The 19,519-nt window shown below is 35.1% G+C and overlaps 1 protein-coding gene across 1 annotated transcript in view; it reads left to right on the top strand.

Moving 5' to 3' along the window:
- The window catches only part of LOC120634907, a 127,812-nt gene that overhangs the window by 82,736 nt on the left and 25,557 nt on the right, over positions 1 to 19,519 (top strand). The window contains exons 7-13 of the mRNA XM_039905786.1: positions 4,363 to 4,468; positions 6,329 to 6,449; positions 7,783 to 8,866; positions 9,537 to 9,736; positions 10,358 to 10,486; positions 10,931 to 12,216; positions 14,482 to 14,743. Of these exons, the coding sequence (XP_039761720.1) occupies positions 4,363 to 4,468; positions 6,329 to 6,449; positions 7,783 to 8,866; positions 9,537 to 9,736; positions 10,358 to 10,486; positions 10,931 to 12,216; positions 14,482 to 14,743 (3,188 nt within the window). The remainder of the gene's footprint in view (positions 1 to 4,362; positions 4,469 to 6,328; positions 6,450 to 7,782; positions 8,867 to 9,536; positions 9,737 to 10,357; positions 10,487 to 10,930; positions 12,217 to 14,481; positions 14,744 to 19,519) is intronic.

The following is a 19,519-nucleotide window of genomic DNA, read 5'->3' as shown; positions in this document are numbered from 1 at the left end:
CATTGTGGCTTTTGCATTGGGAATATATAAAGTACCCGGTCTTTAACGAGCATACCCGATGTTATATTTAATTAAAGATTCACAAAGACAGATAAGTAATAATAGAGCGCAAGGAAACAATAAAACACATCCTATCTCAAGATAACGCTTCTATTACGTACGTAGATAGTAGCAATGCGGCAATGCGGCTGCTTAGTATTGTTTTAGAAATGTAAAGATTGGTTAATATATTGGCTAATTAGAATCCTGAAATCGTGTAATTGTTATAACTGTAAGAGTCAAACTGTTTCTTATTGCTACGCCCTGACAGGGCCTCATGACTGTGTAAAGGATTGGAGTCAAGTAAATAAATAAATAAAAATTTAATTTATATTATTATTAGTTTTATCGTTAAAAAAGTGATAAGTTAAAAAAAGGAAAATACCAATAAAAGTGCTTAAAGAAAGTGATATTACACGGTTCGGAGAGAAATTGAATGCTCAAATGTGTTTTCTTATAGTTTAAAATGAATAACGCTTTAAAAGAACTAGATTTTTCTCGCGACTTGGTCCTCAAAATTTGTTTTATTTAAGTCGACTTTTGGAACTTCAAGTATGACTGTGATCAAAGGAAGTGATAGTCATAGTTCAGAAAGAAATTTAATTCTCATTTTATCTTATACTAGTTTATGAATAACAGTTTAAAAGATCTAGTTTTTTCAAGTGATTTGATGCTGAAAACTCGTTCATTTGAAGTAGACTTACAAGGTATATAATAAATAATATATCTGTAAGTGGTAAATCTACCACCAGTTCGGAGGAACAATTTACAGTTTAAGATTCATTTCTCTGTCTTGCGAGAGATCAAAAGGAAACCTTGTTGTTTCCAAGAAACCTTGTCATTGCCACAAATCAATCCTCGCTGTAATTAATGTATCCTAGATAAATAGAAGTCTTTATTGCACATAAAAAAAAAAAAATTTTTTTCGTTAATTCCTTTGCCGTGTTAAATTAAAAAATAAACTTTTGCATCAGTACTATAAAAAAGCGAGACAAAAAATATAACGTCTTAATATTTTAACGAGAATCCCGTTTAATATAGATTATGACAAAATCGGACTTACCCTAAAAAAAATATAGAACATAAAGTTGTTAGTGTTAAAAATATAAGTGTGAAAATGACTATAAAATCTACATCGACAAATAATAACAAGAATGTATCGCTCAAATATCTCCTCAAAGTGTTTGTTACAAACATAAAGAAGAATACAACAGCTTTGGAAGCTTTAAAAACGTCCTTCGAAAAGAAAAACAGCAATCTAAACGATAACACCGAAAGGATATTCCTAATAGCGAACTCTGTGAACGAAAAACTGGAAATAGTTCACAAACTACGCAACGATATCAAGATATACAAAACAATCAACACAATATTGACGAATCATTATATAAAATTGACTAGGGACCACGAGAGTAGTATAGACGCTAAAATAGTTAATATCGAAAAGCAAATTGTGAAGACGTACGAAAATTTACGATGCGACATAAGAAAAATGGCGGACGCCAGTGTTGCCACCGAAAAAAATACGTCGACAAACATTTCCGCACCCGCGACAAATAACAACATTTTTATGGTTGGCAAGGATTTCAAAAGTAACCAATATAATGAATTATATATTAGAAATCAGATATACAATAGCATTCTACACAAAATAGATAACTTATTTAGCAGTTTGGTAAGTCAAATTTTGTTTTATCACTCTAACTCTGTTGTTTATTTTAAAAGTTGTGATAGCTAAAGCTTTTGTGAGCCATGCCCTGTAATGGACCGGTAAATTTGTTCTGATATATAAATCTGAAGAGTGTTTTCGTTTGTTTACTTAAACGCGATGATCTCAGAAACTACTGCTCCGATTTAGAATATTCTATTCTCCTTTTTTGGCTCGCTAAGACCGATAAGAGTAGGTATAGCACAAATGAAGAATGTTTAAAAATCGGGGGGTTTTTACCTTTTGTGAGCATCCGCGTGCGCTAAAAATCTTGTATGGCAAGCTTAAAAAAAAACTCCGCGACTTAGCTTATGTCTATCTTTTAAAGTTGTCTTATACGCGGACGAAGGAAGTCGCGAGAGAATGATCTTTGTTATTTTATTGTAGAATATATTGTAGGTTATTTTTTTTTTTATATCTCATGGGCTTGCGCTTGATGACTATCAGGTGTGTGAGGAAAATTGAGTTTTAGGTGTAAATTATTCTTCTTCTTCTTCTTTTTTGTTCTATCTTTATCCCAACATGTATAATTTGGCTCTCAGAAAGCTCGGGTCGCGGCTTACTGCACCAGTCGGCCTTCCTATATTTTATTGATTATAAAAATTTGATAGTTCCTCTAAGTGTTGAACACTACTCAGTGGCGTGCACTTCATACATGCGCAAAAGCACTGCTTACCCTAAAATAAATTATGACTCGAGGAGGCTTTTTGGCATTTTCCTGCCTAATGCATACCCAGTACACGCCACTGAAGCTACTAAATAATAAAACTTAAACATCAACAGTAATTCTATCATTTTCAAATATTTAGTTACGTGTTGTAATGATAAAAAAATGCGATTAAGATAATCTCAACTATTTGATAATTACACTAAAAACACGGTGCCAAAGATTAGCTGTCGTTAGTACTGTGTTGACGTTTCAACGTAAATAGTTTTCTGCCTTATTTTACATGAAATTCTTTGGCATACAAAAAGATGGTTGATCTGTGGTTATTCAAATTTAAAAAAATATTTATTTATATAGGTTATGGAGGGTAGAGGTAAGGAGAGTCATCTGTGTATATGAAAAAGTGTCGTCAAAATGTATTAAATTAGGATGGCGCCACATTTGCATCAGGGTAACTCTTAAAAGAAGCGCCGAATATAAATATTGTTAGAGTAGGCTTGAAAAATAAACAAGGAAGTATGGAGATACAAGGAAGTAAGGTTATATTTACCACAATATTTTGTACAACGTAAGTTGTTGAAATTCTCAATAATTAACTACTTTAGTCGATAATGACATTAAATTTTTTAACTCGGCATACTTCAATTCATCTACGATTGCTACATTCATACCATACCCTGTGCATCCACCAGCGCCATTGTGGAGGATTTTTGAACTGTTATTTAGCGCAACTGGACACTTTTTCAACTTTTCTCCCATATAAGATGACTCTCCTTACCTCTACCCTCCATAATATAGGTGTTTCGCAGGCAACTTTTAAGCCATTGTACATCTTTATTTCCATTAATGTGAGGTGCTTGAGATAACTGCTTTCGTTAACTTAAAGTTCAAGCTAGGAGAGTTCCAAAGTAGCCAGGAGGCTTGTGTTAACTTGTGTAATACTTTTATTGCACATCACAAAAAGTACATAAAAAAAAGAAAAGTATAACAAAACATACAATTTGGCAGCCTTATCGCTTCATAGCGATTTCTTCCAGGCAACCAATGGCGAAAAAAACAAATACAGAAAATAAGTGGTGCATATATCTATTTTGACGGCCGATTGGCGCAGCGGGCAGCAACCCTGATTTCTGAGTCTCAGGCCGTGAGTTCGATTCCCACAACTGGAGAAATGTTTGTGTGATGGACATGAATGTTTTTCAGTGTCTGCGTGTTTATATATTTATTCCAAGTTTTTATGTATTCATAAAAACATTCAGCAGTCATCTTAGAACCCATAACACAAGCTACGCTTACTTTGGGGCTAGATGGCGATGTGTGTATTGTTGTAAACTTGCTGTTGCCCTAGTAATCCGTGACCATATTTGACCTTAAATGTAAACACAGCTGATGAGATGGTTGACACTGCGTATTTTTTGGTTGCTTGTAAGCGAATCTGAGCTTTATGTCACATGACGTAGCGTTCAGTATAAGACGAGTTATCCACGCTTTGGCCACGCTCCGGTCACTCGTCTTACACTTAAAACAACACTTACACTATGTTACAAGAGAATAAGTATAAGTACTATAGCTTTAAAATTTTTGTTTTTCATTTTTGTTTTAATTAAATTATTATTTTTTTCGTTTTTTGTATAATAATTGCTTGCTAGGTACAAGCTTTAGGTTACCTTATTCCTAGGCAATTGTGGTTGATGTTATCGTATTATATGTATAACCAAGTTGTGGAAACTTCATTGGTTTATGTGATACAAAAATACGGCATTACTTTTATGTGTAATAATACTGTTTGTTTCCCTTGAAAAGCTAATAAATAAATAAATAAAGATATATACTGAGGTCTCATAAGTGGGAGGTTTCGGGTTCGATTCTCGGCAGGGGACTTAGCAGATGAGTGAAGATCGTTGTTAATTCGGATGCTCTACTATAAGAACAAAAACTTCTTTTGCAGGCCTACCAGGATAGAATAAAAGAGGAGGAGCAAAAAGAAGCGGAAACAGCGCGCCTAGAAGAAATCCTGAATATGTGCGCAGAATACGAACGGCAGATATCATCAGGTTGGAAGTCGTTCATTTATATCATTTATTATTTATCATTTTTTTTTTATACTAAACAATAAAATAAAAAACACTATTAAAAATTTATAAAAAAAAACATCCACCCTCCGCTTGCGGGGCTTTTGAATGCCCAAGCAACCGGCGGTCAGGGCTCCAGAGTGAGGCACCTCCTCACAATACGCGCCGTTTCAAGGACTACTGCCTTCTGTATCCGACCCTTGATCCAACAACCAAGCGAAAGCTTCTTAAGATGTTGGTCGAAGCTTTATTATTATTAGTAGTAGTAATAGAGTTTTTGTACCAGAGCTCGTCCGCCATGCTTATTTCTGCTGCTTAGCAGCATTGTTGTGTTCCGGTGTTAACCCCAGATTTTAAAACATTCCTCATTGGTGCCATGCTCCTATTGGTCTTAGCGTGATGTTATATATCAAAAATTCAAATTCAAAAATATTTTTATTCATGTAGACCTTATCACAGGCACTTATGAAGCGTTCATACATTTAACACGTTACACTAATGTTAGTGATGGTGATAACTGCATTCGTTAACTTAAAACTAAAGCTAGCATGGTCGCAAACGCGCGCTGGTCTAAGAAAAGCCCACAACAAACTAAGCCAGGTTTTTTTTTGTTATCACCATCTCACAGTCTAGTTAATGTTGAGCTATGAGCAATTCATACCCAGGCTTTTTATCATACATGTAATCCTTAATTTTATAATAGGATGTTTCTATAAGCTTACGTTTTATCCCGTAGCCTTCCTCGATAAATTTGCTATCCAACACTGAAATAATTTTTCAAATCGGACCAGTGGTTACTGGGATCATCGCGTTCAAGTTAACAAACAAACAAACCGATATATAAAGCTGAAATATATCGGTATGAGATAAGAATAGCCTAGCCCCAAAGTAAGCGTAGCTTGTGTTATGTGTAGTAAGACGACTGATGAATATTCTTATGAATAATATACATAAATACTTATAATATACAGATAAACACCCAGACACTGAAAAATGTTCATGCTCATCACACAAACATTCCTTGAAACCCATAGCCTTGGACTCCGACTGCGCCAATCTGACTTCTAACTTGGCATTTTCACCATATATAATTTGGCCCAACCCGGGATTCGAAACCAGGACCTCGTGACCCGTAGTTACTACCACTAACCTCTAGACCAACAAGGCAGTTTTAAAATGATATACAACCATTTATGATGTTACAAAATCCCGGATCCACGTCCGCCCCATCCCCGATGTCGTTGAGCCCCGAGGCTCTGCTTTTGCTGTGAAGAATTATATATTATGTTAAATAAAAATAAATAAATAAATATACTACGACAATACACACATCGCCATCTAGTCCCAAAGTAAGCGTAACTTGTGTTATGGGTGCTAAGATAACTGAATATTTTTTATGAGTAATATAATACATAAATACTTATAATCTTATATCTTTAAACGTGCAATTCTTGTATATATATAATTGGAATCTCGGAATCGGCTCTAAAGATTTTCATGAAATTTAGTATACAGGGGGTTTCTTGGGCGATAAATCGATATAGCTAGGATTCATTTATAGAAAAAAAAATTATTAGTGTTTTCCGGTAATAACCGTTTTGGTGCAGACGAAGTTGCACGGGTCAGCTAGTAAACACACAGACATTGAAAAACAATTATGTTCATCACACAAATATTGTCCAGTTGTGTGTGGGAATCGAACCCACGGCCTTGGACTCAGAAAGCAGGTTCGCTGCCCACAGCGCCAATCGACCGTCATAATTTAATTGATTATTAATAGTTTAAGCTCTTTTTACCTCTTCTAGCAGAATTCCCCCGAAGTTTGTATTTTTTTAACTCCAGGTATACCCATCACCCCGACTGAGAAGAGGCCTCACAATAAGATCATCACGAACGGCTCTCTGCCGCGCAGTGTGACCTTGAACAATCCCAACTTCATACAGACCAGCGATGGTTACTATAAGTAAGACAATATTTATTTATTTATTTTTGCACGCCTCATAAGCGTAGCGCTTTTCAAAAAAAAATTTCAAGTAGACCTAATATAAGCACTTTTGAAACGTCAATTCTGTCTGTGTGTAAATCTACCACCGGTTCGGAAGGCAGATTCTACCGAGAAGAAGCCGGCAAGAAACTCAGCAGTTGCTCTTTTCCAATATCAACAATTTACATTTTACCATTCATTTTTCTATCTTGTGAGAGATAAAAGCGGAGCCGGATGCTTCCAAGCAACCTTGTCATTAAGAAATTCATCAATTGTATAATAACCTCGCCGTAATAATTGTGTTTTAACACATCTTTAAACTTATGGATTGGTAGGTCCAAAATTACCTTAGGAATCATATTATAAAAGCGTATACTCAATCCCACAAATGACTTCTGCACCTTTCGCAGACGATATGCAGATGTCACAAATTTATGACCATTTCTTGTAAGTCGACTGTTTATATCCACTTTTTGTTTATATAATATTGTTGAGGTGAGTATTACTGTCAGTTTACGCACACCAAGTGTTTCTCCAACATAAAATATCACTTTTTTTATTCTTTATTGCTTTTATAAGTGAATATAAATAGAACAACAAATGTTGAGAAAAAATACTATTTTTAACACTCGTGATATTTTTAAATCTCTTTTTATTATTTAAACTAATTAAAAAATTATTGTGTGCGTGTCTGTGTGTTTCTGTATGTGCGGATCCCGTATCTTGTGATCACGATAACGAGCGAAATACTTCACTTATCGAGTTGGTTATTTTTATTGGCTTCAGTATTTTGAGGAACTTTTCACGGTATAATAAGATGTAGTTAATTATTATTTACATAGAATTACAAATTCTGTCTAGTGCCATTACAATAATCAATTAAAGGTGTATACAGCATTATCGTTGTTATATCCGGTCACAATTAAAAAAATAAATTAAAAACTTAAATTATAATTAGTAATTATATACAACGTATAAATGAAAACCATGATTTATACATTATACCATTCCATTTATACACGCATTTGGTAGAGAGAGTTTAATTTTTATTTGTTGATGTTCTTATGACCATGATGTGTTTTGTGGGTTAAAAAAATAAAAAGAAAACGAAATAATACTTCGCAGGCTTTAGAGATACGTTATTTACTGTCTTTGAGACTTATCTGTGAAACCGAAACCACTGCGATAGTTTTGACAGAAAGAATGGAATGAGATATCGCCCTAACATCCTTTAGACAAGCTGAGGACTGTTTTATACTATTATTGTAACATTTGTTCATAGAATAACTGAGCAAACATTATCATTTTACAGGTTTGAAACTAGTCATAGCAGAAACTCGCCTATAAGCCAGTCTTTGCCCATACAAAGGAATCTATCGAGCTACGAAAATTTCGAAACCTCGCAATCTCCTAAACCCGAGCCCGTTACACCGGAAGTGTCTATCACAGATAATAATTACGAAAATATGGGCAGGATGGACGAGATAGGCATACCAGTATTCGACGAAGTAACACGGAATGTTGATTTATCTAGTCCCTTAATGATAAGAAAGTTACAGAATCAGTCTTCACCCGTTGGTAGTCCGTACGAGAATGTTTATTTTAAAAATAACGCAGGCTTCAAACCGAAATCACCGAACACCCAAAGTCCTAGGACAAGAATAAAGACTTCATTCGCCCACAAAAATCTGCCGTCTCCACAGTATTTCATATTCCCGACTCCGCCAATCGACAATCGAATGAAACCGTTTAATACCGACACCGATAACGATATGTTCAACGATACAAATATAAATATGCCAGGTCATAGTATAAATATACCAGGTAATAGTTCTAAGCAAGTGAATTGTGGCGGTATCGAAAAACAGTTGAGTCTAGAAGAGGAAATACCGATGATCGATGATGCAGATTTGACGAATGATATCGAGTTCCGATACTCGAAAGTTATCGATAAAAATGACGAAGCGGAACAAAGTTCTACAGAAATTGACAAGGGTGTAAACGATATCGATGTCAGATATGCGAACAGCATCGATGAGAATAATTCGAATGGTGTCACAGATAATAATGACCCGGAAATGTCACTGACTAAGAACATAAGTTTTGATGACGTCAAAAACGAATTAATGGCCGATATACCTGAATTAGAGGAATTCGAGAATGAATTAAAACAGAATAAAAGAGAGAAAATAATAAGGAATATAACAGCAGATATAAAGAGAATGGATTTAGAAGATGTCTCAATAAGTAGTACAGTTTTAGATGAAACGGTCGACGAATTGAAGTCTAAATATGAAAATTTGAAAGAGGAGAGGCGGAAATTGGTCACTCAAATACACGAAATTAAATGTAAGATGACAGAAATAAGATCACAAGAAGACGACATTTTAAGAGATGTAAGTAAAAATGTTTTTACTTTCACTTTTTATTTAGTACATATTATAACCCATTGTCACTATATCCGATTTATGGTTGGTGTTTCTTAGCGTACGCTTTAATATACTTTCTTCCTTTTTAACCCTCAACGCTAAACGTCAAACTTATAAAACAATGTTTTAAAAGTTTGACGTCTGCGTGTGTTTTTGTGTGTGTGTGTGTGTGTGTGTGTGTGTGCGTGCGCCTGTCTATCTTAGGCCCGAACCAAATTTGTTTTTTTTATTGAAAAGTGAATTGATTGAAAGTGTTCTTAGCTAGTTGGATGTAAATTGGTCCAAGTAGGCCGCAACCACAGAATGGCCAATATTTTTTTTTCTTCACAACTCGCTCAATCTGGGTATCAAATGAAAGAACTTTACTAGTAAAATAATGAACACGTTATTCAAAGTCGTTCTTTAAATTGTAAATTGATAAATTATAACAAAAATAAAAGTAGTTATTATTTTATTCACAGGTTTGTGTTGTGATTGAGTACAAAAATACTTTGATATCGATTTATATAATTCAATAACATTTATACGGTAGAATGAGATTATTCAACCTCTACCACCCATATTCTTACTACATTAATAAAATAACCATAACACACCAAATTAAAAAAAAAAAAACCTTATATTTGTATGGTTTCAGTTGGAAATGGAAAAAGCACTTATCAAAGGTGAATATGACTCCGAGATAGCGATACTGAATATAGAACAGAAGAAGAAAGCGGAACTTGTGGATTCAGCGAAGAAGATAGAAGAAGAGATCAGGCAGTTGAAAGAGAAACAGGAGACAAGGCAGAATGAGATGAAGGATCGAGTTGAGATTGCTACGTTAAAGGTTGAGAGGTAATGAAATACAAAATCCATACTTATATTATAAAGTGAAAGTGTGTTTGTTTGTTTGTCCATACTTCACGCCCACCTAACTGATCAACCGATAGACTTGACTTTTGACATGGAGTTAGTTGGACGGAGAGTAACTAAGGCTACATTGTATTCCTTTTCAAATGGTTTCCACAGGATCTTAAACAGCTCATCAGTAGAAGGTTCTAGAATGCATTTGCAATCGCAGATCCAAAACAGAAGCCCAAGGTCCCTAGGTATCACGCGTGAGCACTTATTTAGAATAGAAGTTCCTTCTCTACACATTCAGAGCAACCTGTCTCAAACAAGACGTACCATTTATCTGTGGCCTAGAAACTTCTTTAATCGGAAATCGTAAACAAAAGGCATGATGCAGAAACATTTTGTTTTATGACTATTCTTGGGATTTGTTTCGTTGGTTTTTAGCTATCTATCCAAGACCTGAATGTAACATTGTCACGCGCAATTATGACCGTTAGTTGCTTAGTAATAAGGTTCTACGTAACAAACTACTATCTCATACCTTAAAAGCTCAAAGATATATCTTCTCTTCTATCTAGATCACGTATACTATGTTTCCAATAATTGAATTTATTATTTCAGAATCGAAAAAGACCTGAAAGGAAATAAAGCAACATTAGAAGAATTACAAAATGCTCAAGATATCTTGGACAACGAAACAAAAATCTCTGAAGACCTCGAATTTCAACATTTGGAAGAAGAATCTGAGCTGTAAGTTATTGTAAATTTATCTCGGTCTAAATATTAAATACCATAAAAGTTCATTGGCCTCATTTGGCCTCAAGAGATTCTACAAAGTTTCAAACTGAGATACCAATACACTTCATCTATTCTAGGTTGGTATTTGGTAGTTATATTGGTATTGATTTCATAAAATCTTATATCATTTTCACTCTACGTTCTAAAATAAACATCAGATATATAGTTTCTAGCTTCAGACTTTTTAAATTTTGCGTATATGTAGCATTGGTTTCCTGGAAGAAATCGCTATGAAGCGATAAGGCCGCAAAATTGTATACGTTGTTTTCTTATATTTGTCTTTTTTATGTACTTTTTGTAGTTTGCAATAGACATGTATTAATTCATTTATTCCTGATTGATTACGTTAATAATTAATAAACAATTGACTTTTTAACCAAGAAATATTTCTTACAGATTGGCCAACAGGGAAGATTTACAAAATGAAATAATTCTACTATCCAAAAAGATTGAGGCACAGAAGACCAGAATTCTCACACTCAAATCTGAAGCAAATAACAATTTAACATCAGCTTTAGAAGAAACCAAAGTTTTGCAGGCAGAGTACGTGAAGTTATTAAATCAAGTCGAGCATCTGACTGGCAAAGTACAAATAATTGAGAAGGAATTAAAACCTGTTGTTGCTAAATTGAATGATATGGAAAGAACGCAATCGCCCGACAGTGCGTTTTATACCGATCAAACCAGAGCCAAATCAGGAGAGTTTGGGTATTCACCCCAAACCTCAGATAGCGATGATATAGACGTTTCGAAAATATCTAATTTCGAAGATCACACCAAGATATTAAAAGATAAATTCAATTCAATAGACCAAATGTCTCAATCCATGATAGTTGATATCGAACGGCGAGTCACATCAGATATGGACGATCCGATCGAAGTTGATAGCAGCCCATCAAAATCCTCAAGTTCTTCCAAAGAAAAGAAAGGTTTCTGGGAAAGAAATTTCGATTCGTTAAAACGCAAGAGTAAAGACAAGAAGAAAACTGAAAAAGTAGACATAATGTCGCAGAGTTTAAACGAAAATATCTTTTATAACGACAATATAGAAGTAGACGTATCGCTTGACAAATTCAACAGTTTGCGCAACTCCAAAAAGAAAGATAAAAAGGAAAACGGACCTGTCAAAAGCAACTCGTCATCTAAAATACCAACCTTCGCCGCATTGGGGAAAATTATTAAAAAAGATTCGCTGAAAAGAAAAGAGATAAATGCACAAAAGGAAAGAGAAAAGGAAACGAACAAACAGGTCCAAAACGAAGAAACCGCAGAACAGAATAACGTTAAAATACGTTACGTTAAAAATTTCAAACCAATTGTAACCGAAAACAAGTACATCAAGTCGAAATCTTTATCACCCGATAAAATATCGAATGAACCGATAAAAGAAGAAGAGGATCACGAAAGCGGTACTGTAGATAGCGTATTTAAGAAAACTGATAAAAATGCAAAGATTTTGCATCGTAAAAGCTGTGGGGACGAGCCCAACGTAAGAACCGATTTCCACAGGATCACCGATTCAGGGAAGATTCCTTCGCAAGATGACATAGATAGGATATCTAAGGTCACGATGGACGCGCCTATTTTGTCGAGCGACACAGATGTTAATTCCTTGGGGAAACGCACTTTGGACAGCTTAATGGAGATCGAAAGAAAGCGGATGGAAATGTTGGAGGAGAAAGGCAAGTTAAAATTTTAACTATCACTTCAATATCAATTTATTCATCACAAGACATAATGTTACATTTATTATACAATATTAAAAATAAATCTAATTATATATTTTCCCGCCCTGTTCACCCAGTATACCCACCCAGTACACCCAGTTGGGGCGCAGCCATTTTCGTTTTCAATAATTTTATGAATTTGCAAGACATCGTATAGTAGGGAAACCGATTTTATTCTTTCCTTCTAACCTTATTACTATATTATATATATATTTTAAAACCTCCGACTTTAAATATCGCGTATATTATTCTACTAGTCAAGGTATTTGCCTTTTGATACCCATATTGAGGGAGTTGTAAAAAAAAATAAGAAAATTGAAATTTGGTGATGGCGGCCATCTTGGATTTTAAATTTATCATAGTTTATAGTATTACTAGTGGTCCCTCGCGACGTCGGCGCGTAAAAGTCAACCTTAAAAGATAGACATGCTGTCGCCTGTACCAGGCTTTTTTAGAACTTATAAAGGGAGAAACTTTTTTATGCGTGATTTTATCGAAACATTAACCGTTTACGCAGCTCACGTGGCGTAAGCTAAGTGGCCGATTTTGAAACATTCTTCATTGGTCCTATGCTCCTTTTAGTCTTAGCGTGATGGTATATACTCTATAGCCTTCCTCGATAGATCAGCTATCCAACACTGAAAGAGTTTATCAAATCAGACTCGTACCTGAATAAATCAGCCGTTTAGTTGCAGTATAGGTAAATAACCTAGATACCGACTGCAGCGCCATCTTTCGGGCTGATTTTTGAATCTAAACCATCCCGGATGCCACCCAAACGCATACAAAAAAAATCATTCAAATCGGTCCAGCCGTTTAGGAGGAGTTCAGTGACAAACACACGCACAGAAGAATTATATATATAAAGATAGTCAAAGTCAAAAATATCATTATTCAAGTAGGCCCATAGGTGGCAATTTTGATGAGTACATACGAATTACACGGTAGCGAGCTGATCGCGATTACCACATTCGTAAACTTAAAACTAAAGCTACAAGGGTTCCAAACGCGTCCTGGTCTAAGAAGAAGCCCACAACCAACTTAGCCGGCTGTTTTTTCATCACCATCTCACAATGTCATTTAAAATTATTAGAAGAGCAACCTAGCTTTTTTATCGATTACGTAGTCCTTTATACTATAATAGGACTTTTCTATAAGCTCACGTTTAATACAAACTTTGTACTTTGAATTTTCCAAGATGTCAATTGGTAGTTTATTGTAGAGTTGTATACAATTTCCTTTAAACGAATTATGAATTTTATGTAACCTAGTATATTGCGCTGTAAGTTTATTCATACTTCTAATGTTTAAATTATTGCAGTCACATTTTTTCTGAAACTTAGAAATGTTTTTATGAGCGTACATTAAATTTTCAAATATGCACTGACTATACACTGTCATTATGTTACTCCCAGCGATCTGCCTAGTGGTGATTATGGACAAACCCTAACGTTGGGAGAGGCCTTTAGTCCAACAGTGGACTGGTGGACTGTTATAGGCTATAGCTGAGGTTCAACATCTACGCCTCAGATTCATGGACACAGGACAGAACTTTGTAGGACGTGGTAGAGTCATTGCAAGGCTGTTTGCAATGACTCTACCACGACTTGACGTTTCAAAAGTGCTTGTTAATTAGGCCTACTTGAAATAAATGAATTTTGAATTCGTACCTTGCAGTGGCGTGCACTGGGTTTCTTACCAGGGTATGCATACACCAGGAAAATTGCATAAAACGGCACAAATTCTCCTCCTAATCGAGTTATATATCAATGTTAGGGTATGCAGTGCTTTTGTGGATGTATGGAGTGCACGCCACTGGTACCTCGCATGCCCTGCGAAGTGTTCCTCTGTTTATAATAATAGCCTTACCAACAGGAACTTGCTCTGTCCTTCTAAGGCTGACCGATTTTTTTTGACGGCCGATTTACGCAGTGGGCAACGACCCTGCTTTCTGAGTCCAAGGCTCGAGTCCCACAACTGGAACCGAGACCAAAAAATGTTTGTGTGATGAACATGAATGTTTTTCAGTGTCTCGGTATTTATATGTATATTTTAAGTATTTATCTAGTCTCTCATTGTTCGGAATAGGATAATAAGTATTAAAATATAAAATTAAACAAAAAAAAAATGAACCGCGGTACGAATTTTGCCGGAACAGCTAGTTAATAAATAAATAAAGTAAATGAATAAATAAATATTCTATTCTATATCATTAACCAGGTTGCCAAATGATAGAAAACGAGAGAGAGAAAATATCCGAACTGAAGAGGCGGGTCCAAGACGAGACCAAAAAACTGTGGGACCAACGCAGCAGGGAGATGAAAGCGGAAAGCCAAGTGTCAAACAACCTGTCAAACATGTCAAACAACCTGTCAAACATGTCAAGCGATTATGACAGCGAGGATAGATTCGGAAGCGGCCTCGAAGATATCAGCTTTGATGATCCATTCAATCTGACCAATTCAACGATTTATGAAGAGAGGTGAGTTTTAAGTTTTCTATTAATTCTTTGCCTGGAAACTTCTAGAACTCACGGAATAGACGTGTGTAATGTAGTTTAAGGCCTGCCTAGATGGAGGTCGCATAGCACAACTTGTCTATGTCATATATCAATGATATGACGAAAAAACTTACCTTCGAAAACCGCTTAGTAATATTTTTTACTTTCAAGGTCATAACTTCATTAATATGTAGCATCACTAACATTAGTGTTCTATGTTAATTGTATGAACGCTTCATAAGTGCCTGTAACAAGGTCTACATGAATAAACATTTTGGAATTTGAATTTAACATGGCTCTATAAATAAGATAAAAATGCACTTTCCGTATTTCTTTTAGGATGGTTCCAAAGCCTTCAGGTAGGGTTCGCTATTCGTTTAAGTTCTCAGTGAATATACAGAGAGCGAAAAAATATAACAGAAAAAAAAATGCACAGAGAAATTTAGTTAGAGGGTGCATGCAATCTGGCGGCCTTATCGCTAAGTAGTGATATCTTCCAGGCAACCAAAGGCGTAAAAAAACTCAGCTATTGATCCAAGGTATCTGCGTTATTATTATAATATATAACGAAGTTTATGAAAATTGCTTTAATCTTGTTTTAATAACCCTGGCTTCGAAACCGAGCCATAGGCGAGTGTTTTATGACACAAAAACGACGAGGTTCACACAGCAGATTTATTTCTTCAAGCCATTTCGAATTATAATAAAACCTTTGATAAGTTACCTCCTTGGTTGCCATGTTCCATTTTTAAATTACAAGACATGAGTTTACTAAGTAATTTATTTGGCCGCTAAAACACGACATATATGGATTACATACAACTTTTGTCGACTCGCTGCTCGCATGTACTTGGCCAGTACAGCAATTTCGATTTATCTATTATTGGAATATATGAACACGTTTCATTGGTGCATGTGATATTTGAATGATGAATTTTGATTTAATATGAAATTAAAAGAACAGGATAAACTTTCTTACATAAAATTTCTTGTTCGTCTAAATACGTTCTGTACCTATCTGTGCATAGCTTAAACCTCAGGCAAACACTCGCATTCGAGGTGATAGCTTATCAGTCGTTTGTAGAGTCGCGAACGCGTCACCGGTCGAGACGGCTCGCCAATTTAAATAATCCATAACGTACCTACAGTGATGTGTGATAAAGAATCGACGATTCGATAAAATAACATTAAAAAAAAGTGTGTGCGTGTAACCTTTACGCGCGATTGAAGTAAAACTTTTATTATTATTTATTGTTCAAAGAGTAAAATTTTCCTCGGACTCCGCCATTTCATTTAATATTCACCGTCCGTTTGAAAATATTGGAAATAAATAATCCTAATTGATTATTATATTTGGCGCTAGCCGGCGTATAAGTCAAGAAGCGTGGAGTATATGACATATACGACCAATCCAAATTATTATTTTTAAATAGCGGAAACTACATAGACAGAAAAAAATCTGAGCTACTCCCTAGTCGCGCCTAAAGAATTTCTACTTCAAAAATATTAATAAAAATATATTTCGACTAAATGCTCACCTATGTATATAAAACGTTGTAGGTCTATTTGAACAACGAAAGTTTTGACTTGGGACTTTATTACTTTGACTTCTATTATAACCGGATTATAATAATAGTAGTTTTTAAAAGTCTTTTAGAAATTAATTTGAAGAAGTAACTATAATGACTAATCAATACATATTTGAAAGTTTAATTTATTTACATAAAAATATAATAAACTTGTATTGAAGTTTAGGCTACATAAAATTTGTAATGCATTCAAGGGAAATTTTATACTATTTTATAACAAATTACCGAATGGAATCTTAGAGATGTCTCTCAATAAGTTACAAGCTATAAAAAACCTATGCTTATCGAAATATCCTATGAAGGTTTGCGTAAATGATTAAAAACCTGGGTAAGTATTACTAGACTTGACTTTACAATAAATAATTATTAAGTTGCAATTATTCAATATATTGTAATGTCATTTTTTTTTAACTTATCTTCTTCTTTGTATTATTATTATGTCTATTATTTCTAATATCACAAATTATTTTTTGTTTGCATACCTACCCTCGTTTTAATGTTTATTTCTTGTTATGAAAGTCCTCGGACACAGGGGTAGTAATACCCTTAAAAGAATAAGCGTTTACAGTAATTTTATTTACCCAAATAAACTATTTTTATTATTTTTTATTACTGTCAAGTCAATATCTCCGGAGGTTGCTCCGGTGTCGGAGCGAAACGTGTGTAGAGAGTGCATTAAGTACAAAGTTTCTAGAAATTATAAATAACACCATACAGATTCTACTACTTTTCGCGGAGTATATCAACTAAAGCTTAATTTTCTTTGTATATCATAGAATTCGCCAAAGTAATGCCCGCTTCAAACCCAATATTTTACATATATGTCACTGTATATGTACGTTTATGAAACAAAGCAATAAATCTGTTCTCTATTAGTAATCGCGAAGCGCGTGGACGTTTGACAATAACTGTGACACAATCGGGATGACCTTATACAATGTGTCCTACATTGTATACATGGTGTTTTTATTTGGACTAGTTTAAGTTTTTTTTTTTTATTACTTCTTTTGGCGCGTTAGGGAAAATTATGAGGGTAAATTTTTACGATGCGCGCGCACATCGTCACGTAATACCGACACCCTGAAGTTAGCTATTCAGCCAACAATTTTGTTTTTTAATAAATGGTTTAACACTGTTCACTTTGAATTGTTAAAGTCTGTGGGCTCATTCCGGTAACTTAATTGACTCAATTGTACATACAAAAATCTTAAATTTTAATGATGAAACTTGGTTTTCCGATGATGAGATAACTAGATAATAAATCTTTCAATGTATTAAATACCCTTTTCTATTGTTAGAGTAGTTTTTTCTACAAACGCAAAAATTAAAATTTTTGAAAAGATTTTTATCCTGTTACGCCAAAGAAGTATAACGTCTATTCGCGTGTACATAAGTACTGGTGGGAATAAAGCGTTTAATTTTTTAATTTGAGAGCAGTAATATTTTAAAGAAAGTGGACTGTATTGATAGTAACAAAGGTAGGCAGGAAACAAAGATAGGAGTTTTAATGAGAGGGAAAGAGATAGTGTCCAATTCATCATCATCAGCCTATCTCAGTCCACTGCTGGACTAAGGCCTCTAAATTTGCACGCCATCTCGGTCTATTGCTGGTTAGTCTTTGAACGATGTCAGTGTCCAATTAGTCATTTTGAATAGAAGCTAAGATTTTGATTGCCATATTAAAATTGTTATTCCTATTTAATAATAGGAAGCACAAGTGTAGTATTGCACTTGGTAATCCAAGTACACACGCGTGTTTTATAGTTGTAACTGACGGACCAATTGCCCGCCTGGTCATGATCATCATTCGCAGCCTTTTAAAGTCCCACTGCTGTCCAAGGGGACAATTCCCAAATTCTTCGTACTCGTGGGTTTTGGTTTCTAACATCCAAGACTGTCGGTATCCTTTGTCCGCCTCCTATGCTAGCGGAACTGAAGTACCCAAGTCACGAGTGGCTCTGCAGTTTCTGTTGGTAACATTTGTTCATGATTCATGAGTTTCCGAAACCCAACTTTTCCAAGGCCAACCCAAATTTTACCTATTAGTTTTTCTATATGATAGTTCAAAATCTGAACAACCTGTATACCGTCAGTATGGCGAACTTCCTTCGCTTGTGTCAATTGTACTCACAGATGTTATTACTTCGAGTGAACTATGTATTACGGGTGCGCATGTTTGTGTTTCTCCGCACGTAGCATAGGAACTGTGAAGTCGTAAATTAGGTCGCGTGACATTTGTAGTAGTTGTAACTTGTAGTAAAGCTTCCTGTGACAGAGCCTACTTATACTACGCCATGCAGCGTTGGCCTCAAATTGATGGGCCCGGGGCGGCATGTTGCAGGAAGTGCTACTTGCGTGCCCTGTGAAGTGTTACTCTGTTTATAGACGGTTTTTCACTTAATATAAAGTCAAAGTGACGGCCGACTGGCGCAGTGGGCAGCGACCCTGCTTTCTGAGTCCAAGGCCGTGGGTTCGATTCCCACAACTGGAAAATGTTTGTGTGATGAGCATTAAGTGTTTTTCAGTGTCTGGGTGTTTATATGTATTTTCTAAGTATTTATGTATATATAATTCATAAAAATATTCATCAGTCATCTTAGTACCCATAACACAAGCTACGCTTACTTTGGGGCTAGGTGGCGATGTGTGTATTGTCGTAGTATATTTATTTATATTATTTATATTTAAAGTCAAAGTCAAAAATATCTTTATTCAGTTAGGCCCATAGGTGGCACTTTTGATGCGTACGTAAGAATAACACGGTAGTGAGATGATGGCGATAACCACATTCGTAAACTTAAAACTGAAGCTACGAGGGTTCCAAACGCGTCCTGGTCTAAGAAGAGGCCCGCAAAAAACTTAACCGGGTGTTTTTTTTTGTTATCACCATCTCACAATGTCATTTTAAATTATTAGAAGAGCAACCTGGTTAGATCAATTCACACCCAAGCTTTTTTATCGATTACGTATTCCTTTATACTATAATAGGACTTTTCTATAAGTTTACGTTTAAAACAAACTTTGAACTTTTCACCAAGATGTCAATATAAGGTGGGCCATCAGCTTTTACCGTCAATTAATTCTTTAAAAAAAAAAAAAAAAAACAGTCGCCCACGGGCCAAGTTGATACAGTTATCGGATTCCGCGAGATGTCAGCTATCAATGTTAT

This window comes from Pararge aegeria, chromosome 25, assembly GCF_905163445.1.
Source record: "Pararge aegeria chromosome 25, ilParAegt1.1, whole genome shotgun sequence".
In the NCBI taxonomy this organism is placed as follows: domain Eukaryota; kingdom Metazoa; phylum Arthropoda; class Insecta; order Lepidoptera; family Nymphalidae; genus Pararge; species Pararge aegeria.
This window is presented reverse-complemented; position numbering and strand designations above follow the sequence as displayed.